We start from the raw sequence: 21224 nt of genomic DNA on the forward strand, positions 1-21224 counted from the left end.
TCCTCGGAAGGGAAGAAGGCCGTGGCTCATCCGTTTTGCTCCTTTCTCATATTCCCCATTCTAGTAAGGCAAAGAGGTGCAAAGCTGATCCCTAATGCAGAACTGAATATGCAAGGAGCTAGTCACTGCCTAGCCCATAAAGTGATTCAGGAGGCATTCTGACCCATGAAGCAGTTGAGAATTTGGGCCCTCATTCCCAGAAGGCTCTTCATCCCCTACCTTGTTCATAATTATGCTTCCCATGGGGTCGGCCAAATGCATTTGAAACTTCATAAACAGATTATTTCATGTTTATTTTCAATGCCAACCTTTGGCTTAAAAAAAGCCACCCAAGGGATGATAGCACACTCCAGAATACTTCAGGGCCACTTCTGGGAAATACTGTTAAGACTCTATGCAGCCATGCACTGCTACACGGAGGCATCGCTTAATGCCTTCACAGAGGAGCCAAGAGTGACAATTGCCTGCTGTTGACATCCGGATGCGCTATTACCAAACCAGAAAATGATGAGTTATTTTTATCTCTACACTTGGAGAAAGCATAAGTGCTTAAAAGCTCCTGTCACTGAGCCCAAAATAGATCTTCCATCTGTTAAACAAAAACCCACCGCCTTTTTCTTTGTAAATGCAAAGCAAGGAAGCTTGCAACTGGCAAGAGTATCAGAAAGCCACAGCCTCAATTTCATGCAGAGTGGATGTCTAGTGGCTGGCTCAGGTTGGTCGACCTTCAGACTTACTGTCCCAAGAGGCACTCGGGATTTGTGGTGTACCTTGACATGAAGAGGAAGGCCTTCCGTCAAAGTTGCAGTAGATGTCCCCTGCCTTGTTAACCTGCACATCCTGCTGCAAAACCATGTAAGATAGACTCCAGATGGGCAGATTTCAGACTTGTGTAACCTAGTTGGGATTTTTTTAATTTTCTGTAGCTAGAACTGATTCACCACCAACATTTATCCTAGTATTTGCACAATGATTCAGTGGGGTAGACAGACGTAGAGCATTTTAAAAGTGAAAAGAATACCTCCTAGTGCACACTTAACCTGAAAACAAGCTCCAAGATCCAGCACTGAGCTCTCAGGCTTTTTTACATGGAATTCCATTCCCTGTTTCCTCTCAAGTTTCATTCCTTTTATCAGCATTTTAGTTGCTGATATGATTAAGAAATTACAAGTCAGAAATCCTCCTCAATCTACTGTGAGTCACCACAGATCTTCTAGTTGATTCCAACTGGCCTTTTTCCCATTCCTGCTCTACCCCACTCAGTGAAGATGGTTTCTTGCACAATTGCCAAAATACTTCCATTAGCTTTCTAATAACTGATTACCCTTCCAGATGTCTGAGATGTGATCTTCAAGAAGGAAGAAGACAGTTTATATTCTTGCAAACCCAACTGTGTGTAATGTGTCTTCAAGTTATCTGTCAATGTATCTCATAGGGTTTTCTTAGGCAAGGAATGCTCAGAGGGGGACCAAGTGGGAATGCCTAACTCTTCTGCTCACTATTTCTTTGCCTCCTTCCCTTAACTCCAATTTATGGCACAAACACAAACAGGAAATCAGTTTTTGTTGCAATAAAAAAGACAATAAACTCTTCCAATTTAAAAAAAATGATTTAATACTGAACGTGTTTTTCCCCCCAATACTCCACACATCTCAGTGCTAGTATAAAAATTCACACAAAACTCTTCAAGGTCACACAAGATTAGTAAACAAAACAGCTCTTCAACGTTTTCAGCAGAGTGCAACCTGCATCAAGCTATGTGTGCACTTACTCTCTCCTCCATCCCTCTCACGGTGTACGTCACAAAAGCTGTGCAACGCAAAGATTAACTAGACATGCATTTTAACAGCTGTGACAGACACATCCAGTCCACACATCTGCATATACAGATACATTTATTTATTTGCAAACCATTTTATACACAGATTAGTCTTACCCTTTAAAAAAATACCTCTGTCTTTCTCTGCACTGATTAATGAGTTACTCACAGTTACTCCCCTTGACCTGTCAAACAGGCAGACACTTTTACAAATAAAGCTGAATGGAAGCAGATGTTCCCTTTGGTATAGAATTTCCCAGCAGCATCCTGACCCCAAAGAAGATCAGGACGAATGAAGAAGCTCCAAAAGAGCCCCAACTGCTCCAAAGTAACCCTGTCAAAACAAACAAACAGGAGGTCCACATATATGCATCAGATACTTTTTCAAAACACTCATGCCATAAACATCAAGCTCACTGTAATAAAATTTGATAATCCTTTGTTTGCATATTTTCTTTAAAAACCACCATCATGTAAAGCCACACATCACCAGATGTGCTTGACCAAAATTCCCATTATCCCCAATCAGCATGCACAATAGGACCTGTAGTCCAACAAATCACAGAATCATAGAGTTGGAAGAGACAAGAGGAAGCTACCTTCTATTCTGCTGGTCCCAAGAATAGAACACTATCCAAGGGATTCAAATGACAAGAGAAGTGATTCCACCTCAGCATTAGAAAGAACTTTTTTATTGTAAGAGCTTTTTGACAGGAGATAAGGTTATCTCAAAAGGGTGGGGGGCTCTTTATCTTTGGAGGTCTTTTAACAGAGGTTAGATGGGCATCTTTCAGGAATGCTTTAGATGTGTGTTCCTGAATGGCAGGGGGTTGGACTAGGTGACCCTTGTGGTCCCTTCTCACTCTAAGATTCTATGATCCAGAGACAGGGAAAGGTTGATGAATGACAGAGACAAGCTGGCGAGGCAGGCAGAGACTTTATCACACAATTGCTCCTGGGTGGCTATGAGAAGCTCTATGAACTGCACCACTGAGCTACAAATTGTTTGCTGGGGAAGAGCCTCCTTCTGGTGCCTTGTTCCTCCATGGTTCAGGGAATCTGTTCTTCCCTAAACATGCACTAGAGCTTTTTTGGAAGCAGGGATGAACTCATCCTTTTTACACTCTGTGCTTCACAACATCTCTTTCTCTCCCCACTTGGGCCTGCTAAACTGCTGTTTGCCACCCTTAGAAACCACTTCAGATTTAAATCCAACTCATTCTTAAAATAACTTCAGGATTCAACTGTCAGAGTACAACCCAAGTGCAAACTCAAGACAAAAACTTTTAAAAACCCTTTTCAGGTTGTTCTCTTCTTAAGGGTAGATTGCAAAAGGGGGCAGATGGCGTAGAAAAAGAGAAGTAGGTCAGTGTCACAGTTTCATTACCTCATGTTCCAAGAAAAGGGCCTTCAACTGTCCCTTTGACCAGTAGTCCAAGGCATAGGCCAGTAACTTCATTGAGATTGTATTGATGCGCAGGAAGTTCCCCACAAAAACCACTCGATTAATGTTCTGCAAGAAATAAAAAATATGTTATTAGTATCTGGGTGCCCAACTTCAGATCAATGAAGTACCTTGAATCCATTGCTCTGTGTCCTAGTCTCTGGTGTAACAGAAACCCCTTAAACAGCCTTAGACAGGGTCAAAATTAGAATAATGAAGCTTGGTGTGCCATCAAGGTATTTGGTTTAAAGTCAGGAGAATCTATCCAATACGGACAGCATCGTGGAATGAATCTGGAGGAGTTTACATACTGTGTAGAGCAGAAAATGCAGTATTTGGCAAAAACACCCCTTCAGAGTCTGTATTACATACTCAGTAATCATTCAAGTATAAATAACTTCAAGACCAAATTTTAAACTCTCCTCCCCAAAATGCCATCTACCATAGCATCACCTTTGTCTTTCCAAGGTATCCTAGTAACCTCCCCACTGACTTTCCCCAGAACAACTCTCTTCTGAGCCCCATATTAGTCTTTCTTCTTGTCTCACTTTGGATCTGAAGAACAATGTCTTGCTGGGTAACGATGCCTGGAGGCAACAAGGTGAGCAGGCTTCAGTTCTTTCATAGCCCTGTACAATGCTGCTTGACATGGTTTCAACAAGGCAGCACTGTAAAGAAGCTGAAAGCACCAAGCTAAAACTAGAAGCAAAGACAGAAGTAGTCACTCTTGCCTCAGGACAGCAGGCTCCTTCCTGCTATCTAATAGCTCTTCCTCAGATAAAGCCCTCAGTTTGGAATACCAGCCATTTATCAAGGGAAACACTTGCACCTTCTTAAAAGGCACCTAAAAAGCAAACATCAACATGCCCACTATGTCACTATCCAGCACTTACACTTGCTGTTCACGAATGAACATGTGAGTTCTTCATTTGGAATACTGGAAACATTATTTAGTTTGGTGCATATTTTGTATGAGAGCCAGTGTGATGTGTTTGAGTGTTGGACGAAGACACTGGGATACAAGGGTTCTAATCCCTGCTCAGTCACGGAAACCAACTGGGTAACCTTGGGCAAGTTACACTCTCTCAGAGGTAGGCAGTGGTAAAGCTTCTCCGCAAAAATCATGCCAAGAAAACCCCGTGATAGGTTCACCTCAGGGTCACCGTAAGTCAAAAATGACTTGAAGGCACACAATAACAAATATTTTGTTTAAAGTATGTGATGCTATTCTTACCTGCTCTAGATCCACTTTGCAATGCTAAGCAAAGGGAAACTGGTGTCTGTTTTCTCAAGTGCAGCATGGGGTATGGGTGTCATTTCTGCCTACAAAACCCCCTCTTCTAGAATAGTGATTCACTTGTTCCTTTTAGACAAGCATCCCCCCTCCAAAGACCAAGATGAATACAACATGGATACATATTAAAGAATATCTATTTCCCACGACTGGTTTGCCCAAACAGGTGGCAGCTTCAGCTTCTCTTGCTATACCTCATTAAGTGCACACATCCGAGCTATAGAGCCAATGTTGTTGGTGATGGTGATCAAAGCTGCTCTTGCCAGGTCTTCCTTACTCGCTGCCTCTCGCTTCTCCTTGCTCATCATATTTCCAAAGCTAGACAGAAAGGAATGCACACAAAAGGTTTTAGAGGAGAATAATAGATTCACTTACAAAACACATACACAATCAGTGTGGAAATGAGAACATGTGCTTTTCTACAGACTCACAGAACAGCATGATCGCTTCTACAGAAAATGCCTTATTCAGCCCCTCTGTGAGAGGACCTTCTTCCCTCCACCTTCACCCTCATCATATCACAGGGAGAGAAGGCATAGTGTTCCAGGAGTAAGTCAGTACCTCAGAGAAAGCAAGTACTGTGAGGGGGGTAATAAGTAGAAAAATAACACTAGGCCACTGCTAATCTGTCTGGGAGAAACAAGGGGAGAACAGACAATCCCAAAATATGACAGAGAGAAAGAGGAAATGGAGATTTTAAGTGAGCAAGTGTGTATAAAGTTCTCTTCAACGTTTACTGTGTATTCCCAGAAACAGTACTTCACTAAAACCAATTTCATTATGACTTTGAGCAATGGTCCACCATGCCGGTGTTGTTAATGATCTGATCTCCTAGTACATAAGGCATGACTCTTTACAAGTCTCTACTAAGAGGTCAACATGTGATTATCTGTACAGTGGAACCTTGCCTTACGCGGGGGATCTGTTCCAGATCTCCCCCGCATAAAGCAAATTCCACCTATGCTCGAGCCCCATTATAGTGAATGGGGCTTGTGCATGTGGTGGCGCAGCGCGCACATGCGGCAACCACACACACCATTGGAAGTATTGCAACGTAACTTCCACGTAAACCAGAAGCCATGTATGGCGTGCCCGCATATGGAGCAGATGTGCTGTACCTTCTTTTATTGAATGATGGTCCCATGCAGTGTCCTGTCATGCAGGCTAAGAGTGAGACAATGAAACGAACCTGCAGGGTTGGCTAGCCCCCTTTTCTTTTACTACAGTAACCAAACCCAGCAACCATACCTTCAAGCTACAAAAGTGAGTCTCTGTGAACTCTCATAGTTCAATTGGTGGGCTCCACCAGTATGTTCACTCAATAGAGGCAGGAGCCAAATGCTATTATTTATTTGATTCTTAGCCCACCCCATCTCAGCAAGCAACCTTGCTCAGTCTAAGGAATAATGCCACTCATAAGGATTAACAGAACCCACCCACATGCTGCTTTACCCATGCTAGCCAAAAGGAAAAACAGAGCAGGGTCTAACACAGGTAGGATGCTTCCCACAGAAGTACTAGGGGAGGCCTTACCTGGATGCTACAGTCCAGCCTGGCAGCCCAAACCTTTCGTAGTCACCTCCATAAATATCCCGCACTAATTTGTCCACTTTGGTACTGTCCCCATGAGATGCCATCTCAAGAGCTTCTTCAAAAGTGGAGCAGCCAGTCAGAAGGCAGCACAGGCCAAAAAAGGTTCCTCCTCCAAGGCTGGATTTTTAAAAAAGGCATACAAATAATTATTACAGCCCAATGACTGGCAAGAAGGAAAAGAAGATTAACCATCACAGGGAAGAAAACACATCTTTCATTGGCTGGCATCCTGTTGGTGACATCAGCAAGCATAAATTCCACTATGAATGTAGAGTGATTTTTTTTCTGCATTGCACAATGGTCATATCCAGCTGAAGCACCCGTCCCCCTTCCCTCCCCCAGAGGAAGACTCCTTTTTGTGCTCATCTGCCTGTAATTTTATTTTATTCACATTGGAATGTTTTAAATTCTCTTACTGTCTAATCTCTTTTTATGGCTTGATCATTGTTTTTATGATTGGGGGGAGGGTTAGGTTTTTGGGATTGTTTTAAATGCAATTTTTAACTGTATGATGTTTTATTCTTAAACTGTTATAATCTGCTTTGATTCCTCTGCGAAAAAGCGGAATATAAATATATTATTATTATTATTATTAAGTGTTGTGCAACTGGGACCATAATAATAATAATAATAATAATAATAATAATAATAATAATAATACTTTATTCTTATATACCGCTATTCCTTTTTCAAGATCATAGCGGTGTACATGTTAAAACAGTATAAAAACAGCAAAAACAGTGTTAAAACATCAAATAACAATCTAAAAACAGATAATAAAGCATCAACTCATAGGGGGGAAAGCTTGACGGAAAAGGAAAGTTTTTAGCATCCTCTTAAATCCATCAAGGGATGAGGCTGTGCGGAGCTCGTCGGGCAGGGTATTCCAAAATCTGGGGGCTGAGATTGAAAATGCCCTCTGTGTTGCACTATAATGTGCACTTGGAATAGACAAGAGATGTTTCCCACCCAACCTGAGAGTGCGGGGTGGATTGTATGGGGAGAGGCGGTCCTCCAAGTACCCTGGGCCCAAGCCATTTAGGGCTTTATAGGTAATAACCAACACCTTGTATTGCGCTCGGAAGCGAATGGGCAGCCAATGGAGGTCTTTCAATACAGGTGTCGTATGACTGGCCCTGCAGCATCCAGTGACCAGTCTAGCAGCCATGTTCTGCACCAATTGTAGCTTCCGAGTTTGGTACAAGGGTTGCCCCATGTAGAGCGCGTTACAGAAGTCCAAACGAGAGGTTACCAGAGCATGTATATAATGAGCATGCATGCAGTAGCTCATTAAAGTACAGAGCAACATGTATATGCACATTGCCTGTGTGTGTCACCTTTGTGCCTTGCACATTGCAACTACATAATGGGTTGTCAACCATGAACAATGACCAGTGATTCACATATGCTCCTCCTCAGTACGGGAGTTGCATAACTCTGCCAACAGCTATTTAGGCTATGCTGATGTGTTATAGGATCATGACCATTATTTCCTAAAAAAAATTAAAGTGAACAAGCTGATATCCTGCTAGCTGGCACAGATCACCCTATACCAATCTCACATGGAAGTAAGTGGATATAGCAAATCCATTCTCATTTTAGATTCTTAAGGACAAACAAAGAGAGCAACTGACACACTCCTATGCACAATGGATATTCCACTGTGTTAGAGGAGGCTTATTCCTGCAACCATGGATACTACAGCCATCACATGATCAGTGTGCACACATGGCCATGAGGCCTATGGTGTTCAGAGACATGGGTGACATTCACATGTGCATTCATGGCTTATCAGATCCCAAAAAAAACCTTCCACTTTCAAGTCTCACCTGGTCCCAGTCACTCGCTTGTAATTGTCTTTGGAATATACAGCTAAGATGCTGACGCCTGAGCCAATGTTCACCAGAAGGAGAGGGTAGGGATTCTCCAAATTGAAGGGGAGCTTCTCACATTTTTCAGGATTAGTTGGGTTTTCAAAATAATAGCACTCTGAGTGTCCATTGAATCCAACTGAATCAATGTATAAAACTCCTCTGATAAGGCAATCGAGTTCGTCCATTTTGCGAAGCTGAAGGTCTCCCATCTGTTTGGAGAAAGAAGCTTTGAAAAGGAACTCAATATTAACACTTTCAGGAGGAGTAACATCACATACTTTATGAGAGTGCCTTTCTCTCTTATGTTTATCCTGCAGGGTACAACCTATTGCAAACTGAGTTCCAATACCTGGAATACCAAAACCTGACATGCACAAGCACCAATGGGAACAGTTTGTTCAAATCTTTGTCAGTGCACTACGTTAGGCCCTCTACCACTGGTAATGGTAAGTTGGTTTAAAAGAGTCTTGGTGTATATCAAACTGATCTAGGGTTTTGTTGTTTAAGGGTTTTGTGTAATTCTAAACTTAGATCAAACATGAAGGATGAAGACAAACTAATAAATAAAAGTAAGAGCAAAGTGAAATGGTGGTATGGAACTCGTGGTATAGGCAACAGAGAGGCAGAGTAACTGAGCCAGATCCAGGAAGATCTGCTGAAGTTTAATGGCAAATGAGCTCCAATTAGGCCACCTTGCCCCAGACACAGAACTAACTATTCTCAAGCTTGTCCAGAACAGTGCACTCTAATTTCAAGGCCATTCAATTCTTTGGTCACCAAAAGAGAAACTTGTATGATAAGGTGAGGGGCAGGCCCAGCAACAGTTGTCAATACTGATATGAACCCTCTCCATTCCCCTTTCCTACACTGTTCTCAGGTTAGTGAAGAACAGGATTTAAGCATGATTCTATGTTTGGAGCATGAGCATTAGACATCCCTAATGGTAAGCACACAGTCTCCTCTGATTTATCAAACATTTATCACAACATTTAAAGAAAAACTTCTGTCAGCCAAGCCATGTTAACTTCATGATCAGGATGGCAGCAATGATGCTATGGTAGCCAGCATTATTAACTGGCATCTTGATTACATGGTTTTTCTTGCTAAGTCCTGTTTCATGGAATGCAAGGAGAATTGTAAAGTTTCACAAGCAGTAAATACTTGTTCTACCAGTATGTACCGAACTTTGCGGTTCTCTTACTTTCAAACTGGGAAACAAGACTGCCCCAATGGCATTAGAGCACAGAGCCGCCATTAGATTTCAATATTAGAGAAATATTAATATACACTCCAGATCTACTTTGCAAGTTTTAACAAATGTGGTACAGTAGCTTAAGGGTATATAAGCCAAAAATTGCATACTGTGCGAAAGTCCTGCTCAAACTTATATGCTCCACCTCCTGTGGCACATAAGGTGGTGTGGAGGCTTGAGAAGTGTTTTTCGCTGCCCATTTGAATAAAAGCAGGCATGTCATGAGTAGGAAAGCGTATAAAGTGCAGATTGCCTTTACGTCCACACAGCGTAAGGTCCTTTAGTTCAAGGTGCACATCCCGAATTCCGGTAGATCCATAAGCGGTGTTGGAAGTCAAGTACTTCCGAATGCTTTTCAGGTTCTCCACTTCCTCTTCCTCCTCCTCCGTGGTAATGTCTTTTGGTTCAAAATAAACAAGCTTCACCAAGGTCCCTCCAATATCCAAGCCAAACCAAGGAAATGCTAAAGGAATAAGGGAGAAAAAAGATCACCATAAAGGTTGCGTGTGTGAGAAAAGTAAGAATCAACACATTGTTATCTGTCTGTATACAAGCCTTGATCTTCTTCCCTAGAAATGACTGGCTCGATTATATAGTGCATTATGGAAAGTAGCTTTGTGGCACCACCGAATGTCCATAAACATCCAACAACATCAGATACACACCAGCAATGAGAATCCTGGCAAAACTACAGATGCATTCAACCATTGGAAAATGTGTGTTCCCAAATCCAAGATTATGCTGGGACATGTAAGAACCTTAGAACTATCTTGTAGGAAACAGATCAAACCTGTTTTCTGCTGGTTCAGATGGACCTGAAAGAATAGGTTCAAATTATAAGAAAAGAGATTTTGACTGAACAAGAGGAAAAGCTTCCTGCCACAAGGGTTGTTCAACAGCGGATCAGAATCCAAGAGAAGTAGGTGGGTGCTCTTTCATGAGAGGCTTTTAAACAGAGAGTGGATGGCTGTCTGCCAAGAATGCTTTAAATGTAGATTTCCTGCTAAATGTCCCTTAGGATTCTTTGCAACTCTACAATGTTATGGTTCTTTGCTCCCACTGACACAGCTGAGCTCCACCACAGGAACATGTTAACAGTTGCATTAAAAACTGAGCTTGCTGTTCTAGCACATTCATCTTAGAAGCTAGCAGAGTAAACACAATTCACAGCTTGAGAAACACCACTTTCCTATTTCCTCTGCCGCCTTAAAAACTGCCCTAAGATGGAGGCTTTTTAAAGACATGTTTTAGAAATGGCCATTTATAGCCTTATATGGATTCACAGTGTTAATCCCAGAATGCATGGTTTCAACTATTGACCACATCAAATAGGAGTCAGCATGGTGTAGTGGTTTGAGTGCTGGACTAGGACTTCGAAAACCAGGGTTCAAAGCCCATCCATTCATGAAAACCCACCAAGACTGATGCCACACTGCAGAAATAATGCAGTTTGACACCACTTTATCTGACATGACTCAATGCTTTGGAATCCTGGAACTTGTACTGTGTTCTGGCATCAGAGCTCTCTGACAGAGAAGGCTAAATACCTCACAAAACTACAAATCCCAGAATTCCATAGCATTGAGCCATGACAGTTACAGCAGTATCAAACTGCATTATTTCTGAAGTGCAGGTGCATCCTGAGTGACTCTGGGCAAGTCACGCTCACCCAGCCTCAGAACAATTTAACATGTTAACAAAGTGATTAGATAGGCATTCTTAAGCAACATGTAACCTCTGGAAGAGCTCAAAATGCAGCTTTCTAGTCACACAACAGATGTTTCACCAGCAACGCTAGAAATATGTGACACTGCAGTCTGTATGATGTTCATCTATTATTCATACAGTTTGTGAAAGTGTGTACATTCACACACAACCGCTTGCAAATGAGCCACAGCTCTCAGGCGCATAAGACTGAAGCTAAAGCAGTTAATGTAGAATTGCCTGCCCCTTCACCAATGCCTCCATATTCTCTGCAGTTCGCCAGCGGCAACAAGAGAATTTGAAGCCATGGAACGACTGATGAAACCATCCGTCCAACACTCAGGTTTAAGGAAAAGCAGAGAGCTGGCGATATGTAAGCCAGACTTTCCACACATTAGGAAACTTGGCATAATCTCTGCAGCAAACTGTCAAGAGCTTATTCAGTTTTCCTCACACTGAATTAATTATCATTTGCAATTACATAAAGCCAGCCAGGTGACATCATTCTCTGAATCCCTTTTGTGATAGTCTGACACCTGTCTCAAGCCCCTGGTTTTGGATACCTCGCTTCAGTCCCTTTCACAAAGGCCTCACCTTTGACTTGAACATCCACAGATTTTGGTATCTACAGGGGTTCCTGGAACCAAACCCCAGAATATACCAAGATCCCACTGTACTAAGAAATGAATTCACATACTTTAAAGTTAGAAACAACAAACATGAATCAGGGGCTCACTTGCTTTAAATCTCATTATGAAACTCGTCCCTTTCCGCTTTGGTCTTAGAAGCATAGAATTGTAGAGTTGGGAGAGACTCCAAGGGCCATCCAGTCAAATCTTTTTATGCCATGCCTCAGCAACACAATCAAAGCACCCCCAAGAGATGGCTATCCAGACTCTGTTTAAAAGCCTCCAAAGAAGGAAACTCCATCACTCTCCAAGGGAGTGCATTCCACTGTTGAACAGCTCTTACTGTCATGAAGTCCCTCCTAATGTTTAAGTGGAATCTCTTTTCCTGTGGCTTGAATCCATTGCTTCATATCCTAGTTTCTGGAGCAGCAGAGAACAAGCTTGCTCCATCTTCAATGTGACACCCCTTCAAATACTTAAACAGGGCTATCATATCAACTCTTAAGTGTCTCTTCCCTGGGCTAAACTCACCCAGCTCCCCCAGTCTCTCCTCATAGGGCTTCATGGTTTCCAGACCTTTTGCCATTTTGGTCGACATCCTCTGGACACGCTCCAGCTTGTGCAATTGTTTGCACGCCACAATCTTTATTGTCTGCTTCATACAGATTGTGTATATAGCTTGCAGCACTATATACTCATTTTCTCAGGGTGAAGGAATTTGTGTCCCACCCTCAGGTACTGATGATGTTTGATGAACTCTGTCAGCCTAACTCCTGGTAAGAGATTATGGGAGCCATTCAGCAATATCTGAAAGGTCAACACTTAGTTTGCTTAATCTGAAGGTCTGCCTGTTTTTAGTTACATAAGATTTCCACCAGAAGCCTTTTCCAACTTGGTTGTAATTGCTGGTGGTTCTCGCTATATACGTTTACTATAAAGTTACTGTTTTTAGGTTGTTCCTATCCAGTATACCATATTGAGAGATTTCCACCGTTAAAAGCAGCCTAAACATAATATTGAATAAATGTGTTTTAATTTTAATTGTCAGGTTTTTAGCAGATCTTGCTTTCAAATAATGTGAGGTACCTTGGGTCCCACATCAGGAGAAAGGTGGCATATAAATTTGTGCCTTCAATCGTGGGGTTTTCTTGGCAGGATTTATTCAGAGTGGGTTTGCTTTTGCCTTCCTCTGAGGCTGAGAGAGTGTGACTTTCCCAAGGTCTCCCAGTAGGTTTCTGTGGCTGAGCGGGGATTCGAATCCTGGTCTCTACAGCCACAGCCCAATGCTCAAACCATTACACCACACCAGCTCTCTTTTTTACTTCTATGCAATACAGAGAGCCAGTGTGTCATAATAGTTAGGACACTGAGCCAGGATTGGGAGAACGAATTCAAGTCCTTCCTTAGTCCTGAAACAGTGTGTCCTGGAATCCAGCAATCCTCTTCCTCTTTATATCTGCCTCACCTACCTTACAGGGCTGTTGTGAGGATACAGAGAGGAGGAGGAGGACCCAGACAAGGTACCTCACTGGAGGAAAAGCAGGATATAAATTCTACTGTGAATAAGCAAATTCAAATGAAATATTTACACCATTAAATTAGCAGAAATGGGAAGCAGGATCCTTTTCCAAAAAATGAATAGTCAACCAGTTATCTACTTTTAGATCCCAGTCCATCTTGTAATAAATCCACACACATCCCACCACCCCATGAACGGAGGAAGGAGGGAGTGGAACAAAATATCATTTTATAAGGGACACATTTTTAACTATGCTACTGCATTTAATGGGACTTGAGCATCTGTGGGTTTTGACATCCATGGAAGGTGTGTGTGGGTCCTGGAACCAAAGCCCAATGGATACCAAGGGCCCTCTGTAAAACACTTGTTGCTGTGTGCCTTCGAGCTGTTTCCAGTTTATGGCGGCCTTAATATTATTATTGTTGTTGTTAAATTGTGAATTTAGATGATGAAAGTTAAATGTGGATTGTTTCAAAATGTACGTCTTATTTGTCCTTTTAAACTGTTCCACGTTTTAATTAATGGGTTTTACTTGGTGCTGTGCATTGTCAATTTGTTGTTACTCCCCACCGGTCTCTCCAATGGGAGAGGCAGGTAAGAAATAAGATATTACGGTCAGCCAGCCACACTTACAACTTTGACTGTTGAGGATTTTATTATTTGCCAATGTGATGAATCTGCTCCCTCTAGGAATCGCTAGGTCTCCCAATGTGACTCTATGGCCAGCCTTTACCAGAGGTTCCTAGAGAGATCACTTCTCTAGGCATTTGTAGGTTCCCCAGTGCAAGTCTATGGCCAGCTTCCAGGAATCCAGGGGATGTTGACCACAGAGTTCTGTTGGAGAGCCTAGAAATTCCTAGAAAAGCATTCTCTCAGGTTAAATGTTTCAAAAACTATTATTATTATTATTATTATTATTATTAGCATTTTCCCCACTTTCACAGGGTTCCTGTGTCCCTTCAAGTCATTTCCGGCTTACGGCAACAATAAGGTGAACCTATCCTGGGGTTTTCTTGCCAGGATTTGTTCAGAGGGGGTTTGCCATTGCCCTCCTCTGAGGCTGAGAGATTGTGACTCACTCAGTGGGTTTCCATGGCTGAGCCGGGATTTGTACCCTTGTCCCCAGTCCAACGCTCAAACCATTTGACCACGCTGGCCCTCCCTTAAAAGATGCTGGTTCACATTCCCGAAGGCTGAAATCTACACTGCAGAGGTAACGCAGTTCAACACCGCTTTAACGGCTACGGCTCCATCCTATGGAATCCTGGGATTTGCAGTTCCGCGAGATACTTAGCCTTCCCTGTCGGAGACAGCTCTGGTGCCACATTAAACTACGAAATTGATTCCCACCGCTCCAGAGACTAGGGCTGCTGCCACACTGCAGAATTAACGCAGTTTGACACTGCTTTAACTACCAAGGCTCAATGATATGGAATCCTGGGGCTTGTAGTTCCTGAGGAACCTGAGCTCTCTGGCAGAGAATGCCAAGTATTTCACAAAACTACAATCCCCAGAGCCTTGGCAGTTAAAGCGGTGTCCGGCTGCATTGATCCTGCAGCGTAGATGCAGCCTGAGCTCATGCTGTTAAATGCTGCATCCTGTGCAATCCTGGGATCTGTAGTTTCTTGTGGCACCAGAGACCTCTGAAAGAGAACTACAGGTCCCAGAGCTTGGAGCCTTAGCCATTACGGAGGTATCAAACTGGATTAATCCTTCAGTGGAGATGCAGAGCTGCTAATATGGTCCATAATATCCTGGGATTCGTAGTTCCTTGCGGCGCCAGGGGCTCTCTCTCTAGAAGGCTGTGTCCCTCACAAAACTACAAGCCCCAGAGGTCCAGGGCATGGAGCCTTGGCAGTTAACGCGGCATCAGACTGGATTAAATCCTGCAGTGTGGCTGCAGCATGAAGAAGAAGTGCTCTTAATATAGAATCCTGGCTGCTTTATAGTTTGCTGCGTCAAATGTCTCACAAAAGTACGGCACAGAGTTAAAGCGGTGTCGAAGTGGGTTAACTCTGCAGTGCGGACGCAGCCACTGACAGGAATAAGTGTCAGGGATAAGCCCCGCTCAGTTGGGTCAGTAGCCCCGCCCCCTATACATCGCCCCGCCCAGTCGGGTTTACTAGTCCCGCCCCTCTCCGTAGCCCCGCCCCTTTGACCAACGCCCCGCCCCTCTCCCCTCCGCGCCGCCATTGCTGCGCGGCGCCCCCTGTCGGCCACTCACGGGGGCGGCTCTTGCGGAGAGAGTCGAGGCGCGGCCGAGAAGAGGAGGAGCCCGTGCGTTCCCTTTCGAGGCCCTTGTCGGCCTCCGTCCGGCCTGAGGTGCCTCCGCCGCCGCGCTGTCGACCGGTTTGGCTCCCCTTGGCCGTGGCTGGCAATGGCGGCGTCGGCGGCGTCGCCATCGCATCCTTCCTTCCGCTTCCATTCTGCAGCGGCTCCATCCGCAGCTAGAGCGGGGCACTGCGCATGCGCCGAGCGCACCCCCTTTCCCCCCTCCTTCCTTTGGCCGAGAAAATGGAGGGAGAGAAGAAGGGAAAAAAGGCTCGCGGCGCAGCTGGCCAATCAGGGCCGCCTTTGTGGAGAACGACGGATGAGCTAGCCAATAAGAGAGGAGAGGGGGTGGGCGCTAAGAGCGTGCTCGGCCAATCAGCGTCTTAGTCCGCTTGAGGTTGCCCACAGGGGTATATAATAGCTATGAACGCATCAGGGCTGTGGGAAGGGTTAGGCCTCAAAGGGGCGGGGCAAGGCGACCGAAGTTATGGCGCTAGCCAATCGTTTGCGCTGGAAGGAAGAGTGGCAGCTTTTCCCTCCAATGGGAAGCAAAGAATGGGGCAAGGGGTGGGGCTAAGGGATGGTTGGCACCTTGGGTAACCATGGCAACGCAGCAGGGGTTTGGAGCTGAGTTGAGGGATATAGGTGCTCAGATGGAAAATAGATACTGTAAACATTATATATATATATATATATGGGCGTGTGTTTTATGTTTTCATGTGTGAATTAAACAAAAAACCACTATGTCAGTCTGCGTCTACACTGCAGAACTAATGCGGTTTGATACCGCTTTAAATGGCAATGGTCCCTGTTGTGGGATTCTGGGATTTGTAGTTTTGTGAGCTCTGCCAAGGAGCCCTGGTGCTGCACAGCAAACTACAAATCCCATCATCACGCAGCATGAAGCCATGGCGGTTAAAGCACTGCCCAACTGCGTTAAAACAAAACGAGGGGGAATTAGTGGTCATCTGGCCCTACATTTCAGGGTTTAACACTTGGCCTGAGTTACGCCTACGCTTTTGGCAGGATCAAAATTCAAAATGACCTGAACAGACTGGAAAGCTGGGCCAAAGCTAACAAAATGAACTTCAACACAGAGAAATGTAAGGTACTGCACTTAGGGCAGAAAAATGAAATGCACAGATCATGGGTGACACCTGGCTGAATGAAACTACATGTAAAGGGATCTAGGAGTCCAAGTAGACCACAAGTTGAACATGAGTCAACAGTGTGATGCAGCAGCTAAAAAGGCCAATGCTATTTTAGGCTGCATCAATAAAAGTATAGTGTCTAGATCAAGGGAAGTAATAGTACCACTCTGTTCTGCTTTGGTCAGGCATCACCTGGAATATTGTGTCCAGTTCTGGGCGCCACAATTCAAAAAGGACATTGAGAAACTGGAGCGTGTCCAAAGGAGGGCGACTAAAAGGGTGAAAGGTCTGGAAACCTTGCCCTATGAGGAACGACTCAGGGAGCTGGGGATGTTTAGCCCAGAGAAGAGAAAGTTAAGAGGTGATATGAGAGCCCTGTTTAAATATTTGAAGGGATGTCATATTGAAGAGGGAGCAAGCTTGTTTTCTGCTGCTCCAGAGAACAGGATCCGGAACAATGGATGCAAGCTCCAGGAAAAGAGATTCCACCTCAACATTAGGAGGAACTTCCTGAGAGTAAGGGCTGTTTGACAGTGGAACACACTCCCTCGGAGTGTACTGGCAGACGTTGATCACAGAGTTGCACTGGAGGACCTGGAGATTCCTAGAGAGGTGTTTTCTTAGGTAAAAAAAAATGCTAAGATAAGAATAATGAAGCAGCAGACATCAGATGATAAGCTCATGGCCACATAAGAATGTGTGTGTTTTTTAACAATCCTATTTCCACCCCTCTGTATTTTATATTTTTTAAAGCTAATACCTGGCCATTCTGCCTACTCAGTGCCAGAGTTTGATTTTCCCCTGAGTATGTGTTTGCATTTTCATGTGCCTTGTGACTCTCACTTCCTCTTTGGGGGCAAGTTAGAAAAATTTCGCAGGAAATTTGCTCCCTTGTAGACATCCTGTCCAGGGGTCCCATGAATAAATTGCTGTGATGAAGAACCATGCACAGAAGAAAATGAACTTTAATGTGGGTATTTTGCAGAAATGTATAACATAGAATCTAGAAGTGTGAATACATAAAGTCTTGGGAGAAAAGATGTAAAATAAAGCATGCCTTTTACAGTGTCCAGTATTTTACAGTATCCAGACTACAGCTGTTCATACAATTATCTTCTTTTGCTAGCTGTGATCTAGTGCCTTTAATAGCAGGAGTCTAAGATCTGAAGATGAGGTTTTCTTCCCCCAGTCCAAAGCACACTGCAGAAATAATCCAGTATGAGACTGCTTTAACTGACCTGGCTCAATGGTGAGGAATTCTGGGAACTGTAGTTTTGTGAGACATGTAGCCTTCTCTCTTAAGAGAACTCTGGTGCCACAATAAACTACAATTTCCAGGATTCCCTAGCACTGAGCCAGGGCAGTTAAGCAGTCCCAAACTGGATTATTTCCGCAGTGTGTTTGGACCACCCATTTATCTTTCTGCCAGGAAAGTCCCCTTAGTTAAATTTCTGCTTTATGTGACAGCATCCAGCTGATCTGGGGCAAATATTTTGTTTTAATTTTTAATTGCTTTTCCTTTTCCTTACAAAGTAGCCTGACAAAAAAGGGACAGGCTGTGTAAGGGCTTTGAGCATTGGACGACGACTGGAGTTGTTTCCTACTTACGGTGACTCTATCACAGGGTTTTCTTGGCAAGATTTGTTCAGAGAATGTTTGCCATTGCCATCCTCTGAGGCTGAGAGAATGTGACTTACCCACCAGGGTTCAAAGCCCTACTTGAACAAAAAAAAACCTACCAGGTGATCTTGGTCAAGTCAGGCTCTCTCAGCCTCAGAACTTGGGAATGGCAAACTCCCTTTGAAGAAACTTGCCAAGAAAACACTATGATAGGTTCACCTTAGGGTTGCCATAAGTCAAGGCACACAACAACTATTGAACCTTTAATGGCTGTGCATTGATGACAAGAGTGTCTAGGAGGTCTCTTATTTGTAGGGCCATTATAATTTGGAGTTGAATTGATAGCAGTTACCAAGGAGGCATTTCCGAAAGTGTAGAAGAAGCACTTGGTTGGGGAGACCATCAATGAATACTAGTTGCTATAGGCTATATTTCAGAGGAAGGAGCTGGCAAAGCCACCGCTGATGGTTCCTTGCCTAAGAAAATACTGGGAAAATCATGGAGTCACCATTTTCATGGAGTCACCATAAATCAACTTGAAGGCACATACATCCACAGAAGACGTGAAGCCTGGAGAGCATCCAATGGATTCTACACACAAAAAAGAGACACACCTCAAGGTCTCTATAATCCAGCATTCTGTTCTTTTCCCTTTTGATCAAAGAAAAGAGGCAATACTTGAGATGAGCCTGTCTGGTAATATGGAGTGAAGCCTTGAAAATGCTGAGTGCTATCTCTCCCTGACAGATGTCCCTTGCATTTAACCAGCTTCTTTGGAAAGATGCCCATGTTAACCTACTGACCCACTTACATAGATTACCAGGCATTGCCACATGCGCCGAGACTCACGACGGTTACATTTATTTCCTTCTCCTTGCCACTGTTGCGGTTTCTTAAAGCCTGGCTCTGCCTTAGAATTTATCAAAAGCTTTAAAATAAAGCATAACCCAATCATTGGGATTTCAAGACAAATACTGTCTGAGCTAGAGGCTCTGCCTGTGGAAATTGTTAATACCTTGGAGAGTTTAGCTGTGATGCTACCAAGATAAACAACGGGATTTGGCTAGTGAATTTAGGGGTCATTTTTTGAAGGAACTGGAGAATCAGGAGGCAATTGTGTTTTGTTTTAAATAAAAGCTGCACACAGCAGCCATCTTTCCAGCATTATTTCCATAAAGATGTTTTTCTTTTTTAATGCTAACTGATGGAATGAGTAAGCAAGTTTCATTTCCTAGATTTGATTCTTGTGTGGAATGAGAGCATATTTTAGCAAGGATATGTTCTTTTCAAAGGTCATTTTGAAACACTTGGGGTGCTTCGCATCCATTTCAGACAAATGGGGCCATTGAGACGCACTTGTTGTCAAACACACCCTGCACAAAGCTATTAGAAATCAGTTAGAATCTAGTAATGTAAGGACAAGCTTTGCTGGACCAGACCAAGGAACCATCTTGTTCCATTTCCAATAGTATCCAGTCAGCACCATCTGGAAGCTTATGAGTGTAGGCTGGCAATTTTAACACATACAAAGGGTAACTTTCCATTACCAAGGTGCACTGAGAGTTACATATCCCCCCCCCCCCACAAGTGCAAGTATAATGAAGAACCCACAAGGGCTTTGCATACAAGGTTTTATTGCAAAACCACAGGCCTTGGAAGCTTTCAGAAGAGGAAAATTACTTTTGACAAAATGTTTTTGGTGCTCTCTTTCAAAATCTAAGAATGCAGTAGCTTAGTGGTTAAGATGCCAGTTCTGACGATGGGAAGATCAGGTTGGCAGTCCGAGACCCAAATGCCGCATGATGGGTTCACTCCCAGCTTGTGGTGCCCAGAACTGGATACAGTATTCCAGGTGGGGCCTGACAGAGCAGACTAGAGTGGCACTATCACTTCCCTTGATCTAGACACTATACTTTTATTGATGTAGTCTAAAATCGCATTGGCCTTGATAGCTGCTGCATTGCACTGTTGACTTATGTTCAGCTTGTGGTCTACTTGGACTCCCAGATCCCTTTCATAGAATTGGAAGAGACCCCAAGGGCCATCCAGTCCAACCCCCTGCCATGCAGGAACTCACAATCAAAGCATACCCAACAGATCATAAAATCATAGATGGCCATCCAGCCTGTTTAAAACCTCCAAGGAAGACGACTCCGCCACTATCTGAGTGTGTGTTCCACTGTCGAATAGCTCTTACTGTCAGGAAGTTCTTCCTAATGTTTAGGTGGAATCTCTTTTCCTGGAGCTTTCACACACATAAATGTCATTCAGCCAGGTGACACCCATCCTATATCTGTGCATTTCCTTACATTTCTCCATGTTGAAGACTAGATATTCATGTCAAAGAGAAACCTTTGTCTTTACTTTTACTTTCAAAACAGCCTGGCAGCCACATGCAACTTGTGGCCACCCCTGGCCTAGGACATGATGGGAAATAAGCACCCATCTTCCCTCTGTAGCTGAAAAGCTAATATATAATTTAGCTGAATTTCCCTTGCACTTTATCATTATTACATACAAGACTGTGGCCTGTTACAGACTGCCAAAATAAAGCTGCTTCAGGTCTCTCTGGAGGTATGCTGTTTAAATGATGCATGTATCCTAAGAATCCGGAAGCTGCGCCAAATCTGCACTCCAGTGCTTAGGAATGGAGTGTGGCTTTGGCGCGACTTCTGGACTCTTAGGATGCATGCATCATTTAAAAAGCATACCTCCAAAGAGACCCGAAGCAACTTTATTTTGGCAGTCTGTAACAGGCCTAAGCTAATGAAGTTGTAGCATAAGCTTTCGTAGATTTGGTCTCCTTCTCAAATTTTACTCCATGGATCTGAGGAAGAAGACCAAGCTTACAAAAGAATTCAAAGATATAGCCCTGTTAGTCTCTAGAATCAGTACATGGAGAGATCTTGTAGCACCTTTGAGACTAACTGAAAGAAATTGGCAGCATGAGCTTTCGTATACTTCAGTCTACTTCCTCAGCTTATACTACTCGTACTTTTTCTCAGATTCGCTCTGCCTTAGATGCTATAGATACAGATCTAATGGGTGCAACTC

General features: G+C 43.6%; 1 protein-coding gene across 1 annotated transcript; it reads right to left on the bottom strand.

Annotated features, from left to right (window-relative positions):
* Positions 1-1596: 1596 nt before the first annotated feature.
* LOC149313255 (pantothenate kinase 3-like) lies at positions 1597-15646 on the bottom strand. The gene is made up of 7 exons (XM_089526364.1): positions 15353-15646; positions 9387-9739; positions 7980-8233; positions 6091-6267; positions 4752-4875; positions 3207-3332; positions 1597-2153 (listed from the first exon to the last, which is right to left on the bottom strand). The coding sequence occupies exons 1-7, from the start codon at positions 15567-15569 to the stop codon at positions 2103-2105; spliced, it is 1302 nt and encodes a 433-aa protein (XP_089382490.1). The 5' UTR covers positions 15570-15646; the 3' UTR covers positions 1597-2102.
* Between the last annotated feature and the right edge of the window lie 5578 nt (positions 15647-21224).

The sequence above is a fragment of the Sceloporus occidentalis genome, unplaced genomic scaffold (assembly GCF_023333645.1).
Source record: "Sceloporus occidentalis isolate IW3139 unplaced genomic scaffold, rSceOcc1.0.p SCAF_5, whole genome shotgun sequence".
NCBI classification, from domain to species: domain Eukaryota; kingdom Metazoa; phylum Chordata; class Lepidosauria; order Squamata; family Phrynosomatidae; genus Sceloporus; species Sceloporus occidentalis.

Bases quoted from the DNA above. Each gene is read 5' to 3' on its own strand.
- LOC149313255 (XM_089526364.1), bottom strand. From the start codon at position 15,569: ATGGAGCCGCTGCAGAATGGAAGCGGAAGGAAGGATGCGATGGCGACG. The intron at 8,234-9,386 runs GTATGCAATTTT...TTCTCCAAACAG, and splicing joins TTGAGCAGGACTTTCGCACA to ATGGGAGACCTTCAGCTTCG. The intron at 4,876-6,090 runs GTAAGGCCTCCC...CTTTCTGTCTAG, and splicing joins GGCTGGACTGTAGCATCCAG to CTTTGGAAATATGATGAGCA.